The sequence below is a fragment of the Mauremys mutica genome, chromosome 6 (genome assembly GCF_020497125.1).
Source record: "Mauremys mutica isolate MM-2020 ecotype Southern chromosome 6, ASM2049712v1, whole genome shotgun sequence".
Taxonomy (NCBI): Eukaryota; Metazoa; Chordata; order Testudines; family Geoemydidae; genus Mauremys; species Mauremys mutica.
This window is the reverse complement of record NC_059077.1, coordinates 46,090,312-46,106,870: the sequence shown is the minus strand read 5'-3', so window position 1 is coordinate 46,106,870 and position 16,559 is coordinate 46,090,312. Positions and strand designations below refer to the sequence as shown.

General features: G+C 41.6%; 1 protein-coding gene across 3 annotated transcripts in view; it reads left to right on the top strand.

The window, feature by feature from the left end:
- The window catches only part of ARHGEF28 (Rho guanine nucleotide exchange factor 28), a 188,905-nt gene that overhangs the window by 155,945 nt on the left and 16,401 nt on the right, over positions 1-16,559 (top strand). For all 3 annotated transcript variants that reach the window (XM_045021308.1, XM_045021309.1, XM_045021310.1), the window contains 6 exons: positions 84-212; positions 981-1,075; positions 3,780-3,818; positions 3,905-3,952; positions 7,090-7,578; positions 9,236-9,506. In XM_045021308.1, the coding sequence (XP_044877243.1) occupies positions 84-212; positions 981-1,075; positions 3,780-3,818; positions 3,905-3,952; positions 7,090-7,578; positions 9,236-9,506 (1,071 nt within the window). The remainder of the gene's footprint in view (positions 1-83; positions 213-980; positions 1,076-3,779; positions 3,819-3,904; positions 3,953-7,089; positions 7,579-9,235; positions 9,507-16,559) is intronic.

The window sequence follows — 16,559 nt, the reverse complement described above, 5'->3', positions numbered from 1 at the left end:
CTTTCCAGTACAAAAATACTGTAATTATTTATGTAGAATGTATTTGTTTCATTGGTTTCTGTAACACATATTTTCCTCTCCAGCTGAAAGCCTCCATTTTGCTGTAACATCATCACAAGCAAATGACACAAACCGGTCATCAGAGGAGAGTACTGGAGAACCAAGCTTGACACACACACTTAGTGCCAATGAAATATTTGAGTCTCCTACTCGTAAGTAAAACATGACACTTTTACTTGCCCAGATAACAGTACTAATTGTCTCAGGATGTTTCCCAGCCTTCTGCAATCCATAACAGTCTAGGTTCAATAAAGAACAATATAGTAGTAATAAAAAAATACAACAGAGCAGATCCTCAGCTAGTGTACATTGGCATAGCTTCATTGAAGTCAGTGGATAATTTACACCAGGTGAGAATCTGCCTTGATGTGTACCTTCCTCCGGTCCACATTAATATTTCATATATGTATAAAATGCACTATCTTGTCTTTACTGTTGAACTCCATAGCAAGCATATATTCCCTTTTAAATAATTTCTGCTGATTTTCATGAGAGGCCCTATAAATCAACTGATGTGCAGAGCTTGACATTCCAATTGTTAGAGCTATTATACAGTGTAGATTTCTTAACCAGTTGAAAATTCTGGTACTGAGCCTTGTAAAACTACTGATACAGTGAAGTTCCAGCTATATTTATTTCATAACGTGTTGTTGGGTTTTTTTTTTTACAAGTGGGGCTTTCTTATTTTTTGAGATAGAAAAGGAAGAAATGCCACCTTCTCTCTCACGGTCGTATTTCCCATCAACATCTATATATGGGTTGGGGACAATTTATGTAAATCTGTAATTTCAGCATACTGTAGGTTTAACACACGTGTGCTGTTTGTTTCTCTATTCAGAAAAGGAGTGTACTGTGTAATGTTTAGCATTTTTCTTATTTTTCTGTCTATCCCACATATTTTGTTGGGTTTTCATCACTAGTTACAGAAATAAAAGGAGATGAAGAATCTTGTGACTTCAGTCCCAGGATTTGTCATGCCGTGAATGAAGTGGCAGGCTCTCTGCTGGGGGATAAGGTACTGTAAATGATCTATCTTCCTATGTGTTTGTATAGCTCCCACCCTAACGGGCTCTGCAATCCAGACTGGAGGTTCCTGCAGTGCAGATAAATAAAGAATAATAACATGGTATTTAAGGACTGTATCTGTGCCCACAGCACTGGATGGGTGCATTTTATTAAGCCCGAATAAATGAAATGAAATGAAGGTCACTGGAGCTAACTGTGGCAGCCTTACAAGCCTGTGGGCTTAGAGCAGCAGCTGCAGGGCCACTCTGTGCCAGTTGTGCAGTGTTAAGGTTCCTGGATCCATCCTGACCTGCTACTTAACACCAACCTATGTTGGGAGGATAATGGGACTCCCTCCACTCCCCTCTCTGACACATGGTAGTGAACGCCCCTGCTTGGCATAGATCTCTGATGGCACAAATAGGACTTGTGCTGGTTGTCCTTACCAGGGTGACTTTCACCTCACTACCAACTCCCATATACAACAGACTTGGTGTTCTTACACCATGTCACTCCTGAATTTTAAGTGGACACAAAACAGAACAATTTCAAAATAAGAGAAACTACCAATATTGCAAAATCCCTTAACTCTTTAAACAACTCATGCAATTAATTCCAAACTGTTGGACTGAAAAATCTCTCCCTGACGGAGCATATGTGGGAAACATTTCAAGCAGCAGCAAGATGCTTTTTCAGAAAGTTAGAATGGGGATCAAAATTGGGTGAAAACTAAGGCCTTCCTGTAAAGAGAAGGGGCAAACTAGGAGCTTTACAGAGAAGCAGAAAAAGGGGGAAAGTGGGAGAGAGAGAGAGAAAGACGGGGGAAAATATTAAACATGGAAAGCAACGCTGTAAAAATGCTTAGAAACGGCAGGGAAAAGACAAAAAGTTAAAAAAGAGATCAGACAGGTAAAAGTGAGAGAGAGAGAGAGAACAAAAACTAGGTGAGATGCACCAATCCCACCTGGGGTTTGAGGAGACACATTCAGACCCATCGCAGACTTTGGGCTTCCAAGGCAAAACAGCTGGGAACCAGAGCTTCTTGCTGTGTAATAAATCAGCCACCAGGAGGTGGCAGAACAAGCACACACAAAAGAAGAGACAAGGGATTTCAAGGGCAGCCAATGCTCTCAAACCTTTCTTAGAGGATGGTCGTGGGCACGGATTGTCCAATGCTATGTTCTGATTGGCCCATTTGGCACTTTTTAGTGATATCAACTGCCATCCAGGCCCAGCTGTGATCTCAGTTCCATCTCATGCCCATTATACGGAATTAATAAATAAGGGGGAATGGTTGGTCACCTTTCCCCCATAGATACTCCTCTTTCTCCATTTAACATAAGAGCTGTAGGATTTTACAGCAATCCCTCTCCGCCCTGCTTTCTGTGCCAACCTTCCCTCCTGTCCTCCTCTTTCCCCTTCCCTCCTCCTTGTCCCCCTTTCTCTGCCTCAAACCAAACCTTAACCAAAGCAGCCCAGCTCCTTCTTCAGTGCTGCTCAGCTCTGCAACCTGCCCAGAAGGGGAGACGGCAGCTCTTCCATCTTTTAGTGCTCCCGCTGCACTGGGACTTCAGCAGGGAATCTGCTGCAGAGCTGAGCAGCACTAAAGGAGCAGCTTTTCAGTTAGTCTTTACAGTGGGGAGGTAAGACAGAAGATGAAGAGGGAAAGGGAGGGGGAAAATGTAGCAAGTTTAATGTTTCCACTTCCCCCCTGACCTTGGCTGCATTCTCAGCAGCAGCTTGTGACCTTTCCTTTTCTGTTCTGTTTGGTTATCAAAACTAAATCAGGCCCCTAATTTACTTTTTATAATGGAAAGTAAGACTCAGCAGTGAGTTTTGGTCCACAAAGTGGTGTTGAAGATGCTGCTATTGTCATAGAGAAGTGAGAGAGAGTCCAGATATTCCAGGTAACCAGAAACAGTGTAACAGTAATCACATAGCAAGTATACTCAAAGTAGTCTAGAAAGGATTGTGTTTGGCTTCTTTATTTGTTTTTCCCCATCCTTCTCATAGGGGCTGTTTTTCATGATGGAAGGCTTGTGGGTAACTTCTCCACCCCGGCCCAAACCCTTACTCCCAAATTTTAAAAAGGTTCTTAGAAAAAAAATGAAATGTAGAATTAATGACCCAGCTCTAATAGCAACAAGCCTTGACGGGATGCATATTAGTAGGCTATTGATGTACTTTTCAGGGGGCTAAATGCACTCACCCTTCTGCTTCATGCCTCATAACACACCTAAGGCATTCACCTTAGTTTGCTAATATAAACCCTGTTGTGGTTTCTTGCTGTGTTAATACATAGTTTGTAGTTCTTCAGAAATCTGTTACAACTGACTGTAAGTAACACAAGTCACTCTATTGTACATATTGTAATCAGGATACTGTATTTGCAAAATTGTCAAGGAAACAAAGTGTTAATGGAAATATCATTTCTTTGCAGGAGTTGTCCACATGGGGATTAAAATTGTGGATGAAATACTTTTGTTTTTACAGTTGTCCTTGGGATCGCTAGTGATTTCCAAGTAATTTCTGGTGTTGGTGAATTATTAGTCTTCATAGATTACTGTTCCTGTCTTTTGTCACATGACACATAAAAAGGTTTGACTTAGTATTGCATGAATTAGCAATATGAGTATTTGGGCTAGGAAAAAACATTACCTAGAATATCCTATTTCAAAGTTTATAACAGCTATATGTATTTATATTTATTGTAGGTTGAATGCATGAATTTCTCACGTTCCACACCGACAGAGGTGAGTATAAAGTCCAAATATGAATGTATTATTTAGTTAAACTTGATAGTTTTCATAATTTTGAAAATCCTTCTCTTATTTTCCAGATTGTACAAGCAATCCAGAATTTAACACGCCTCTTGTACAGCATACAGGTGATTACTCTGTTAACTTCATACAGTAATACATCTATTAATGTTTCCCCTTAGAAGAAGTTTCTTTATCTTGCCCTAATTTCAGACACTGTCACCATGTTACATTCTATTGACCTTTTACTATTGCATAATTTAAATAATAAAGCAATATAATATGTGTTGGTTTATATTATGCTACAATGATATTCTCCTTCCAAGAACTCAGAAGAATGCTTCTTTGGAAAACTTTTTCCAAGAGAAGCATGTACAATCCAAAGGGCTGCGGAGAAAATAAGATGGAGGATCTAAACTAATCAGTCAAATTACATCTTATCTCCTTTCCAGATACCATTCAGAATTTTGGAAAATTTGGATATTTAAATTAAAACATTCTCCAGATTATGTAAATTGCATAGCTAGCTCTTGCATAATAGATTCCTGACTACTAACAAGATTGTGTAATGGTTAGCCAGTAATTGAACAGTTTTGTCTAATGCTTAGCATAACCTACTGGGAGTTGGACTTCTAGGTTCTATTGCCAGCTGTATGATCTTGGCTATATTATTTAACCACATAACTGCAAGCAGGGTACAATTACCCAAACTGGTCAAAAAGTGGAATTTCCATCCCACAGAAAAATCCTATATTTCAAGATTAGTTTTCATCTCACATCAAGACAAAATGTTGAAATATCAAAAATTTCCTGGAAGAAAAAGTGCCGAAAAATTTTGATTCAGAAACTTTGAAACACAAAATGTTGACATTTATGATCAAAATGACACATTTTTGACATTTTGAAATGAAATGGTTTTTTGTTGAAGAAAAATGGAAAAAGAAAATTAAAAATGACACTTTTTCCCATGAAAATTTTTAATTTTGATAAAGCCGTCTTTTCCCATGGGAAATTTTTCAGTCCAAAGATTTGGACCGGCACTAATAATTGCTTGGCTACGTGGTATTGCGAGGCCTGATTAATTACTGTTTGTAAAGTATCTGAGGCTACATCTACTTTACAAGCACAACAGTGGCATAGCTGTCTACTCCATAAGCGTCTACATGGCCACAGACACTTCCTGCATCAGTGGAAAGCTTTTTCTGTTGATGTAGTTAATCCATATCTCCAAGATGCAGTAACTAGGTTGATGGAAGAATTCTTCCATTGACCTAATTGTATCTACACTGGGGGTTTGGCAATCAGGGCTCAAAATTTATCTCAGTCCTGAGCAACATAGCTAGGTGGATCTAATTTTTAAGTGTAGACCAGGCCTGATACTTTTGAATGAGGGGCCCTGTATACAAGCACAGTTCTGTTGTCATTTATTGTAAGGTTTAGGGCATCATGGGCAGGCAGAGCCACTGATCTTTTCCCACTTGCCAGAGTATCTATCTATTTTATCTAATGGCTGAAGAATTTCCTTCCCTAAACATTTCAAAATACAATATTTTGTCAAAATATGAAATTGATAGTTAATTACTTTATCATTTCTACAGTTTCACCATTGTAGACCCAGACTGGGCCTGGGAGTGGGTGAATGTTCCTGGGTGAGGGCACTGTGATCTTGCCACCCCTTAAATTTCTGCACAGGGGCCAGCCATGATCACTCCCTCATGTTAAGAACTGTGATAGTTTACTTCTGTTGTAGTAGCAGCCATAGGGAGGAGCCAGGAGAGAGAAGCATGGCCCTCCCCATCTTCCAAACTAAGCAATGCAGCTGAGCCAACACAGTAAGCAAGAGTCAGGGAAATTGGGAAGTGCACACTGCACCCAACTAAAGACTGTCACTGCACCAGGGTGCATTTCCCAGGTAACCTTAGAGGAATTATAATGGAGTCACTTGGAAGCCTCAGGTGACTCCTGCTGGAATGGATTCCCTCTGCAGCTCCCGCCCCAACACAGGCAGTTGCTTAACTGCTTAAGTACAGCTCTTAATGAAAGAAGAAGTTACTCTATAACAAAATAAACAGGGCTTTTTTCAGCTATGTACTTATGTGGACCTCATCCATGTAGTAGCTGAGCACCACACAGTCATTAATGTAGTTAGCCTCACAGCACCCCTGTGAGAGATGAAGTGCTGTAGGTCCCCATTTTACAATGAGAGAACTGAGGCACAGAGAGGATAAGTGACTTGCCTAAGGTCACACCGGAATTCTGTGGCGGAGCAGGGACTTGACGCCAGATCTCCCAAGTTCTAGGCTAGTCCCCTAACCATTGAACCATCCTTTTTCTCTGTGAACTCTTTTGGGACAAGGATTGTGTGGCCTCATGGATAGAGCACTTGACTGGGACTCAGGAGGCTTGGGGTCTATTCCTCACTCTGCCAGTGGCCTGCTGGGCCACCTTGGGCAAGTCTGTGACTCTGTGAATCAGTTTCTCTATCTGTAAAATGGGGTTGAAGATATTGACCTCCTTTTATAAGGCTCTTTGAAATCTACTGATAAAAAGCTTCATTTCAGGTTTATCTGCATAAGTTCTTTCTCTCTGTTGTTGTTATTACAATACAGCATCTAGAACAATGAGGCCCTGATCCTAATTTGGGTTTCTGGACATGACTGTAATATAAAAATTAGATGATAATATTCATCACTAACCAGAAACTCCATGAAAAAGAGTGAAATGATTGAATTTATTACAAAATGTCTCTCAGAACATGCATGAATACAGAATTCTGTACTTTTAATAGGCAGCAGGTTTAAAACAAACAAAAGAAAGTATTTCTTCACGCAACGCACAGTCAACCTGTGGAACTCTTTGCCAGAAGATGTTGTGAAGGCCAAGACTATAACAGGGCTCAGAAAGGAACTAGATAAATTAATGGAGGATAGGTCCATCAATGGCTATTAGCCAGGATAGGGGTGGTGTCTCTAGCCTCTGTTTGCCAGAAGCTGGGAATGGGCTATAGGGGATGGATCACTTGATGATTACCTGTTCTGTTCATTCCATCTGGGGCACCTGCCATTGGCCACTGTCAGAAGACAGGATACTGGGCTAGATGGACCTTTGGTCTGACCCAGTATGGCTGTTCTTATGTTCATGATGAATAGACTCGAAAGAAGCACTTGAGTGTTGACGCTTAAGGAAAATAGTAATATTTTTACATAATGTTTATTAAAAATAATTCAAAACCAGGTGGACATTAATATTTGGTTTTGGTGACTAGGCAGCCTTAACCATCCAGGACAGTCATGTGGAGATCCATAAGATACTACTGCAAGAGCATGAAAGGACCAATCGAGGTCACAGTTCTCGTGGAAACCTACTGCTAGACCAGGAAAAATACCGAAATTTGGAAAAACAAAGAGAAGAACTGGCAAATATACACAAACTTCAGCAACAGTTTCAACAGGAGCAGCAGCGTTGGTCCCGTGAGTGTGACCAGCAGCAACGGGAGCAGGAGATAAGAGAGAATCAGCTGCAGGAGAGGGAGAGAGATTGCCTGTGTCAGGAAGAGCTTCTTCACCGGAACCGAGGAGAACTGGAGCTTCAGCTGCAAGAGTTCCAGCAGAACGTGGAAAGGCTTAGAGAGGGCCAGAGGATGGTGGAAAAGGAAAGAGACAACGTGAAGATGCAACAAAAGATATTGTGGCACTGGAAACACAGCCGCCAGAGCAGTCTGCCTGCAGCATTTCCATCTTCAGGGAGCAGTGAGGTACATGATTTCCCTTCGATAATTTTACCCTAAGCCAGTCTATACTATTATGGTGACCTACATGTAAGATGCTGAAATTGCAGAAAGTGTTTTCTGAGACAAGTCTGATACTTCATTTGGCAACTTGTTGAGTTGGTGTGTATGGGACCTAGCTTTAGGAGCATCCAAGGGTTTCCCATAGGCTGGGAGCACTGCAGAATGACACACGGCCAACGGGTATAAACGTGAGGAATAGAAAGAATCATCATGTCCACATTTTACTCTGCCACTTCTGCTTTCCCATTAAATAGTTGGGGAAATGTTTAGTTTTCTGGAACAAAAGAACCCCCTTGTTTCTCAGAGGAAGGCTATATCCATGTGCGGGGTGCAGACTGTCTAGAAACTTCTAAGGGACAGATCCTCAACAGTTGCTCCAGTCCCTTTGCAACAGTGCTGGCTCAAGTGAGCAGCTGGGGCTTTCCCTGTTGGGTATAAAACCTCCTCTGTGTCACCCTCTCTCACAAACAGCATCTTAGGTGCAGGCAGGAGCGGTTGTGCTTCAGGCCAGTGAACCCTGATGGTATAATAGCCTGGTGGGGGCCATTGTCAGTTGACACAATTTGCAGAATCCCTGAGACTGCTCTGAGCTATGAAGGGAACCAAATTGCCTTTCCCCCTCCCACCCAACAATCCTGGGAGTTGGGGGCCAGAGAGCGAAAAGCTGGCAGAAAACCACATATGTCCCTGGCCAGCCCCAGCTGAGGCTTGGTACTGGCCAGCGCTCAAAGTGAGAGGCAAGTGGGCGCCTCCTCCCACTCACCTCCCTATTTGATCTAACCCTGGTGAAAGCAGTGTGAATGTGACTGAACCTGTATACTTACCAGTCTGAGCACTGGTGCAGCTGAAGATTATTTCAGTTTCCAATGCACTTTGGCTCACTGGGCAGGACTTACTAAAAGGGATGACAAAAAAGAATCTCTTGTGGAGGGGATGGGGGTGTCTATTTGAATGTTCTAATTGGTGAGAGAAATGCTAACAGACTGTGATGGAGAGAGAAGAACACCAGCACTATCTAGGCAGCCTCCAGTATCAAGTTCCTGCTTCCCATTCCTTTAACTAAAATCTATAAGCTTCTCGTTGCTATGGCTCAAATTCAGTCTTTGTCCCCGAAGGTTGTCTCAGTGGTGGCCTCATGTATTAACAAACCCTCTCTGCCTGTTGAAAGAATGACACTCTTAAGATCTGCTTGAAAAGAAGATACTGATGACTTTTTAAAAGCCTCTATGAATTTGCAACTGGAATGGTTGTCTTGCCATTTCTGCTCATTCTTTCTAAGTGTCATGGTCCAATGTTGAGCAGAGGGACAGAGTTTAACCCCTTCAAAGTGAGCAGCAAAAGCTCAGCTCCTCCCTGGATCTGGCCCTTTGTTATTTCCCATTTGGCAAACATTGATTGGTTTTCTTGTGTTATGAATGGAGTTGAGACATTTAGCAGACTCCTGCTGATTATTCTTATACAACAGAAATGACTTAATGTGTTCATCCTAGTACCTGATGAATAAAGTGGGCATTTGTTATGAATTTCACCCTTACTGGCAGCTAGTAGAAGAAGGGGACTTCTGATGTTAGGCAAAGATGAAGTAGTTAGCTACATGTTTTCCTTGTTTTCTCTTGTACAGATAATAGGACATAATCAATCGGAGAGCTTATGTGCTGAAAATTCATTCTTCATAAATGAAGCTTTAGTACAGATGTCGCTAAACAGTCTCAACCGATCAAATCCATCACTAGTGTACCAGGATGGTGTATATGGGATAAACATCACCAGTTCAGATATAACCCGGACTAGTGAAAATCAACCAGCAGTCACCAATGAACTCTGGAAATCTACTGCTCCCTGCCATCAGGTATCCTCCTCCTGCAAAAGCAACAAGGATGCTTGTAATAATGGTAATTAACGCCTTAAATCTGTATCTAATAGACAAAACAAGGAATCCATCGCCTCTCAAAGGGCTTATTCTTATAAATGAAGGAAATTCTGTAGTAAAAATGAACACTAATAATATTGCAGTGGTGAGTTGGTGCGTGCGTGCCAATGGGCGCATGGCTGATACTTGATCACAGTTTGATTGTGATGATGTGTGAGAAGAGTTGCTAATACAGTAGATTTTACTGAGACAACTCTGTTACGCTGACTGACGGGAGAGGAGAAAAGGAAGTCAGAGGAATGAAACAAAAATAGATGAATAACTCAGTCTTTGTGAAAGCTGTCCTGTGTTTTGCATTTGCATCCTGTGTGTCACCAAATCAAGGCCTTTTTTCAACATGCCAAGGTTTACCTGCATTTCACATTACTGTATAAAATATCAAGGCTGCAGACAAGTGGCTACTGCAAGAACCTTCCTGTTCAATACTTGAAATTTCTGAGTCATAACAGCTTTTAATTTATAACTTCTAACTGATGATTAGTGCTTAGAGTAATCCTTGAACACACCCTTTGCTTCAGGACCTCATTGAGAATCCACTGAGAATGGCATTGAAAGACTCACCTTAATTGTGGAAAGAAGATCACATAGCTTCTAGGGAATAAAGGAATCTTGAACAATAAGTATCAGAGGGGTAGCCGTGTTAGTCTGGTTCTGTAGAAGCAGCAAAGAGTCCTGTGGCACCTTATAGACTAACAGACGTTTTACAGCATGAGCTTTCGTGGGTGAATACCCACTTCTTCAGATGCAAGTGCAAGTACAATAAGTAGTATGAGTTTGTAAAGAATAGCTCTTACTGAATAGTCCCCTTCCCGCTCCCAAATTGCAAAATTACTGGATGCAGGGAAAGTTGTAGATAAAATGTTTGGATTCTGTTACTGCAGTTGACGCTATTTCATGAAATCTCACACTCAATACAGGTGAGCTTTAGCAAGAAGCATTGTCCTATGGATTGAAAACTTGCTGAAGGATTTAAATAAAAGTTAATGATAAATTCCAAAGTATCAAGTCTTCAAGGAGGCAGCTAGCTGGGGTACCTTCAGGTTCTGTATCAGCTTTGGTCTTATTTAGTATCTTCATTGATTCAATACAGTTCGTAAGGCACTCTGATGAACCTCGTAGAAAAGCCAATAAATAAATAAATAAATAAAATCTAGTAGACGTAGGGGACGAGCTGGCACTGGCCGGGAAATAGATTAAATGACCTAGTAGGGTTTTTTCCCCCATCACTAACTTCTGTGATTCCAAGTGACACATGGCAATTTAGCATTACTGGGTGAGGTCTGAACACATTACCTCCTGCCAGCTCAAAGAATAAAAATATCCTGAGAATTAGATCTGAGCCTGCTTCATGGCAATGCAGAAAGATCACTCTTCCTATAACCAACTATGTAGGTGTTATGTTCAAAACAGGGCAAAAAAACAGTGGAGAGCAGAGCTGGGTTGATCAAAAATTGAAAACATGCATACCTACGCACAGGGTTGTTTTCAGTAATCTTGGGCCAAATCTTAAAGTTGTTATTCAAACAAGAACTTCATTGACTAAGGAGTTGGCTCCTTAATTCCCTTTTTCATGCATGAAAAGAGAATCAGCTCAAGTCTTATCTGAGCAAACGTTTATCTTTAACACACTTACTTCCCATATAGCAATAACGATCAGTCACCCTATAATTAAAAAAATGGGCCAGGCTAGTCTGATCATTATAACTGTTTTACACTGTGTAACAAAGCAAATCAGATTAATTATTAATACATAGGGCCCTATCAAATTCACGGCCATGAAAAACATGTAACGGATCGTGAAATCGGGCGTCCCTCCCGAGAAATCTGGTCTTTTGTGTGCTTTTACCCTATACTATACAGATCTCACAGGGGAGACCAGTGTTTCTCAAATTGGGGGTCCTGACCCAAAAGGGAGTTGCAGTCCGGTTGCAAGGTTATTTTAGGGGGGATCACAGTATTGCCACTTTTACTTCTGTGCTGCCTTCAGAGCTGGGCAGCCAGAGAGCAGCAGCTGTTAGCCCGGCGCCCAGCTCTGAAGGCAGCACCCTACCAGCAGCAGTGCAGAAGTGAGGGTGGCAATACCGTGCCATGCCGCCCTTTCTTTTGTGCTGCTGCCTTTAGAGCTGGGCGGCCAGAGAGTAGCAGCTGCTGACTGAGGGCCCAGCTCTGCAGGCAGCAGCAAAGGTGGCAATACTATACCACACCATCTTTAGTTCTGCACTGCTGCTGGCAGTAGCTCTGCCTTCAGAGCTGGGCTCCCGGCCAACAGCTGCCGCTCTCCAGCTGCCCAGCTCCAAAGGCAGTGCCACTGCCAGCAGCTGCGCAGGAGTAAGGGTAGCAGTACCACAACACCCTCTACAATAGCCTTGCAACCCTCCCCCCACACACATACACACACTCTCTCCCGTTTGGGTCAGGGCCCCTACAATTACAATACTGTGATATTTCAGGTTTAAATAGCTGAAATCATGAAATTTACGATCTTTAAAATCCTATGACCAAAATGGACCGTGAATTTGGTAGGGCCCTATTAATATAGGGTAACGTTTTCAAGAATGCCTAAGTGACTTAGGCCTGGTTAAGTTTGTTCCAGTTTAACTAAAGCTGTGATTTTTATTCTGATGTAGTTAAACTAATGCAACTCCGTGTGTCAACACTTATGCAGGATTAAATGCATGGAAATTGGTTTAGCTTGTATTGATAAATGTGTATGTGCAAGCTGAACCAATGTAACCAGTATTAAACCTACAGAAAGGGTTGCATGCCAAAAGTTGCACTGGTTTAATTAAATTGAAGTTACGTTAAACTGGTGCAACATGTGTGTAGACAAGCCCTGGGGCTCCTAAGACACATAGGCACTTTTTAAAATATTACTCATAGTGTACGGCTAGAGCAGGTGGTGTGTTGAACCCCCCAAATGGATATGGTATGATATTCCATTATAATGTTTGCAAAACAGAGATGAAAGGTATTTTGTATGACAGTCGTACACTGTGTGAGTCTGAATGATTCAGGCCTCGCTCTGTCATCCATCATGTGCTGCTGTACACAGAGTACGGAATGAGAAGAACTTTAAACTTCTCTGCTGAAAGACAGTTGGCATTCTAAAGCAAAATCAAATGGCTCAACACATGGAAATGAAGTAAATCTCCCAACATAAAATAAGCTGAGTTGTGTGGATATTTCATATTAGGAAACTGATTTTTTTTTCCAGGCATTATCTAAACTTTCAGAGTTCAGGGAGATCTCTAATCATACGCACGCATTTCCTGATACTTCTTCAGGATAAAGTCAGTTCTGCTCCATAGTGTTCCAAAATTCTCACTGTGACAGGTATGGCAATATCTTAGACAGACCTCATTGAATTAAGTTAGATCTTACTGTGTTAAATTTATGTATCACTGTGGGCCAGGTATTCTATGTCATTCCATGGGGTGTGGGACCCCAGCTCGCCAAGAACTAAGAACAATGGGGTACGATTAGGCAAATTCAATCAGATTGTAAAAACCTCCTGAGAGGCACCACCACCTGGAGAGACTTGCATATACTGGTTCAAACTGGATTCTCTGGAGACCAGCAGACAAAGAATGGACTTTTGGATAAATAAACTGAGTTTAAACTGACTTGGGGCCTTGGTTCTGATCCAGCAAATGGGCAGGATGTACGGTCCAAAGGGAGGGCCCCAATCCTGTAGTTGGAAGGACTGACACCAGCCAGAGTCTTTGTGGAGTTTGAGGAGAGGGTGTGATTTCTGGTAAGCTTATTAGCATGCACGTAGGTTTTTTAATTGTTTTAATATGCTTTTCCTGTAATGCTTTTACCTTAAGAATAAATGTGCTTGCTTAGAAAGAGCCAGGTCATAACACCTGTGGGTAACTACTCTGTTTATACCTCTGAAAAGAGGGAAAAGTAGGCCTGCTTAAACAGTCTGGCTTGCTAGGGAACTCATAGTGTAGGTAGGAAACTGCAGCCTGGGAAAAACCTGGTCAGGATAGAGAGAGAGACAGGCCTCTGCCCAAAAGAGGTGATGGCTGGGGAGTCAGAAGCCTGAGAGTGGGTGCCCTTACTTAACCTTGGAGGAGGAATACAAGTGCCATTGCTCTTAACTATGACAACACCCAATCAGGAATGTAGGAAGAACCATAAGAGTGTTGAAAACAAGAGCTAGTCAAAACTTTTTGAATTTTCAGAATTTTGACAAAATTGTGAAAAGTGTTTTGAATTTTTCAACCATTTCTTTTGAAAGCTATTGTGAATTCTTATAATTCTCTGAGGAAAAAATACACACAAGTTATAATTATAAGTGGAAATAGAATTAAAAAACAACTGTTGAATATATTTTGCTTCTAGTTTACTGGAAATGGCAATGCACAAATAATTGTATTGCATATACAGTTCCGATTTTAACAATTGACTGCATTTAGGCAATTGCTTTTACTGGTGTTTTGTAATAAGTATGTAAGAATACTTGAAAACTAAGTTATCAAATCATTTGCAGAAATGAGATATTTAATTACTATAAATATTAACCAAAAAGTTAATGGTGCTATCTTCTATGGTGTATTACCTGCCACACAATTTAACGTTATAAATATACCCACATGAAAATAGCTACATTCCTTTACTTAATAACACTGAATTGATATTTTAAAAGGTAAGACGTAAGGTTTCTTCACATAACTGACATGATTACAAAGAGCGTGTGTGTGTGTGTGTGTGCGCGCGCGCGCTTACCAAAGACCTAGGGCAAGTTCCCTTAAGCTGTAACTGGCATTATCTCCCATACAGTCATTTAGTAGAAGGAAGAAAATGATTGAAAGAAAAATGTAATAGTTGTTGTCTTCTTTCATGCAGATAATTTAACTACTTCAGCTAATTGGAAGGAGGAAGGAAATATAGTTCTGTGTCAGGATAGCTTGAGAATTGAATAAATTACGTCCCGGCATTCAATTGACATGTCTGGGTACATATCCACAATGATGCCTAAGGATTTAGCCATGCACTGTACTGAATCTTTACCTCTTAGATTTGATTAATGTGTACGCTTTTAAAGTCTTATATGAACGCTTCAATGTAAGGTGCTGTAGTGCATTTTCTATTCAGATGTTATCTGTACCAGTAATTGTGTTGAAGTCTGAATAACAGATAGATCTGGGGGAAAATTGAAGTTTGCAAAAAATAAAAGCTATGTCCATGTATGGTATACTGAAAAGTATAACATAAATATTTCTTGGGAATGTTCCAAAAAGTATTGATATCATTCCAAACAAGCAAAAGATTAAAAAATTCATAACACCATTTTACTTATATATGTTTTTCACTATTATTCATTCTGACACATTTTGAGAGCATAAAACACATTTTGGGGGAAGGATGAAAACTTCATGTCTTCAGTTGTTTTCTTTAGTGATCAGAGACAATTTTGAATGGATGCACCAATTATTCATCTCATCTCATCTAGCTTATATTATACGTGGGTGGCAGGTATAATAGGCTATGGGAGGCTTAGCATCCCCTCGCGCAGCCGCTGCTGCCGGATGCTGGTTGTGAGTTTGGTGGAAGTTTTTGCTTATTATTATTCCTCATGCAGGTTCTGGGGCGGCCAAGGAGGCAGTATCTGCTATTCAGCTTCCTGGGTTCATCAGTAACCTCTCTGGACTCCTGAGAGATTATTGGTGAACCCTGGGAAGCTGAATAACACATACTGTCTCCCCAGCAACCCTTGAACCTGCATGGCGCATATCAAAAGCTCAGGCTCTTCTTCCAGAAGAGAAGAGACGAGAGCTTTTCCCTCGGGGTGGCTTGGGGTCTGGGAAGGTGTGGCATGGCTTGGGAGGCTCTGTCTGGCCCAGGGCTCCTTTGGCCATTGCGGGGGGGAGGTGCTCAGGGCTCCAGTTGGCCCAGGGCTCCTCCAGCTGAGAGGGGGATTCTGGGTGGGGGGGGGGAGGAGGCTTGTGGCTCCGGCCTTGGGAGGGCAAGGGGTTTTAGGGCTCTAGCTGTGGGGGAGGTCAGCGCGGGCGGAAAGGGCGGAGCTGGGAGCTAGCGTCCTCGAAGTGGGGCTCCACCAATGCTTATATATTCACAATGCTCCCCTCTCGGTGGCATCTCGATCATTTTCAAATTATTGCCCAGTTTAGGTATCATTTTAAAGTCAGAAGCCTAGCCATGGTGGTGGGAACCCTTGGCTTTATTGCAACAAACATGTTTTCAGGGATTGAGTAGTGTACCATGAACTGAGTGCCTCCTAGGTAAAATTCATTCCTGTGCAGAGGGCCAGCTCAAGACCTATGCACTGCTTAAATCCCACTTGTTCTCCCCCCTAGTAGTGCTAAATTGGGGTTTAAGTCAATGTAAGGCTTTGTGCTGCCCCTTTGAATAGGGGTACACTTTATCCCTATGATGTGCTGAGTGCCCTTAACTCCTTTTGTACTCAAGCCAAGGGCATTCAGCCCCTTCCAGCATTATCCCTTTAGTGAGTTAACCCAGATAGCCTCATAAATACTCAGGTGTTCTAGATCAGAAGAGCAAAGTATGTTGGAGGGAGACTCAGGTGAACCATTAGAAGTCTAGCTGGTGAGTATGTAACGGGCCTGGGAGCTTACATTCATAACTTTGCTAGACATTAAACATCATGGACTCACTAAAGACACCAGTTTTATGAATTATTACACCAGTCTGTAACCCACTAACCCTCCTTTGTCCTAAGACTGCAGAGGTGTTAATTGCCCACTTCATCTTGAATGGTCTCTTGCAACATGTATTAACTCCTTATGCTTAACAATCTGTTCTACCTTGTATTTAGCTAAACACTCTGACTACCTTTCCCAGACGGGAAGAAGAGCTCGGTGTAGCTCCAAAGCTTGTCTCTCTTTCACCAACAGATGTTGATCCAGTAAAATATATTACCTCACTTACCTGGTATCTCTTATGCTGGGACCAACATGCCTACAACACTGCAAACTCTATTATTAGACTTTCTATCTCCATCCAAGGACGAAGTTTTCCTTTAGTTATT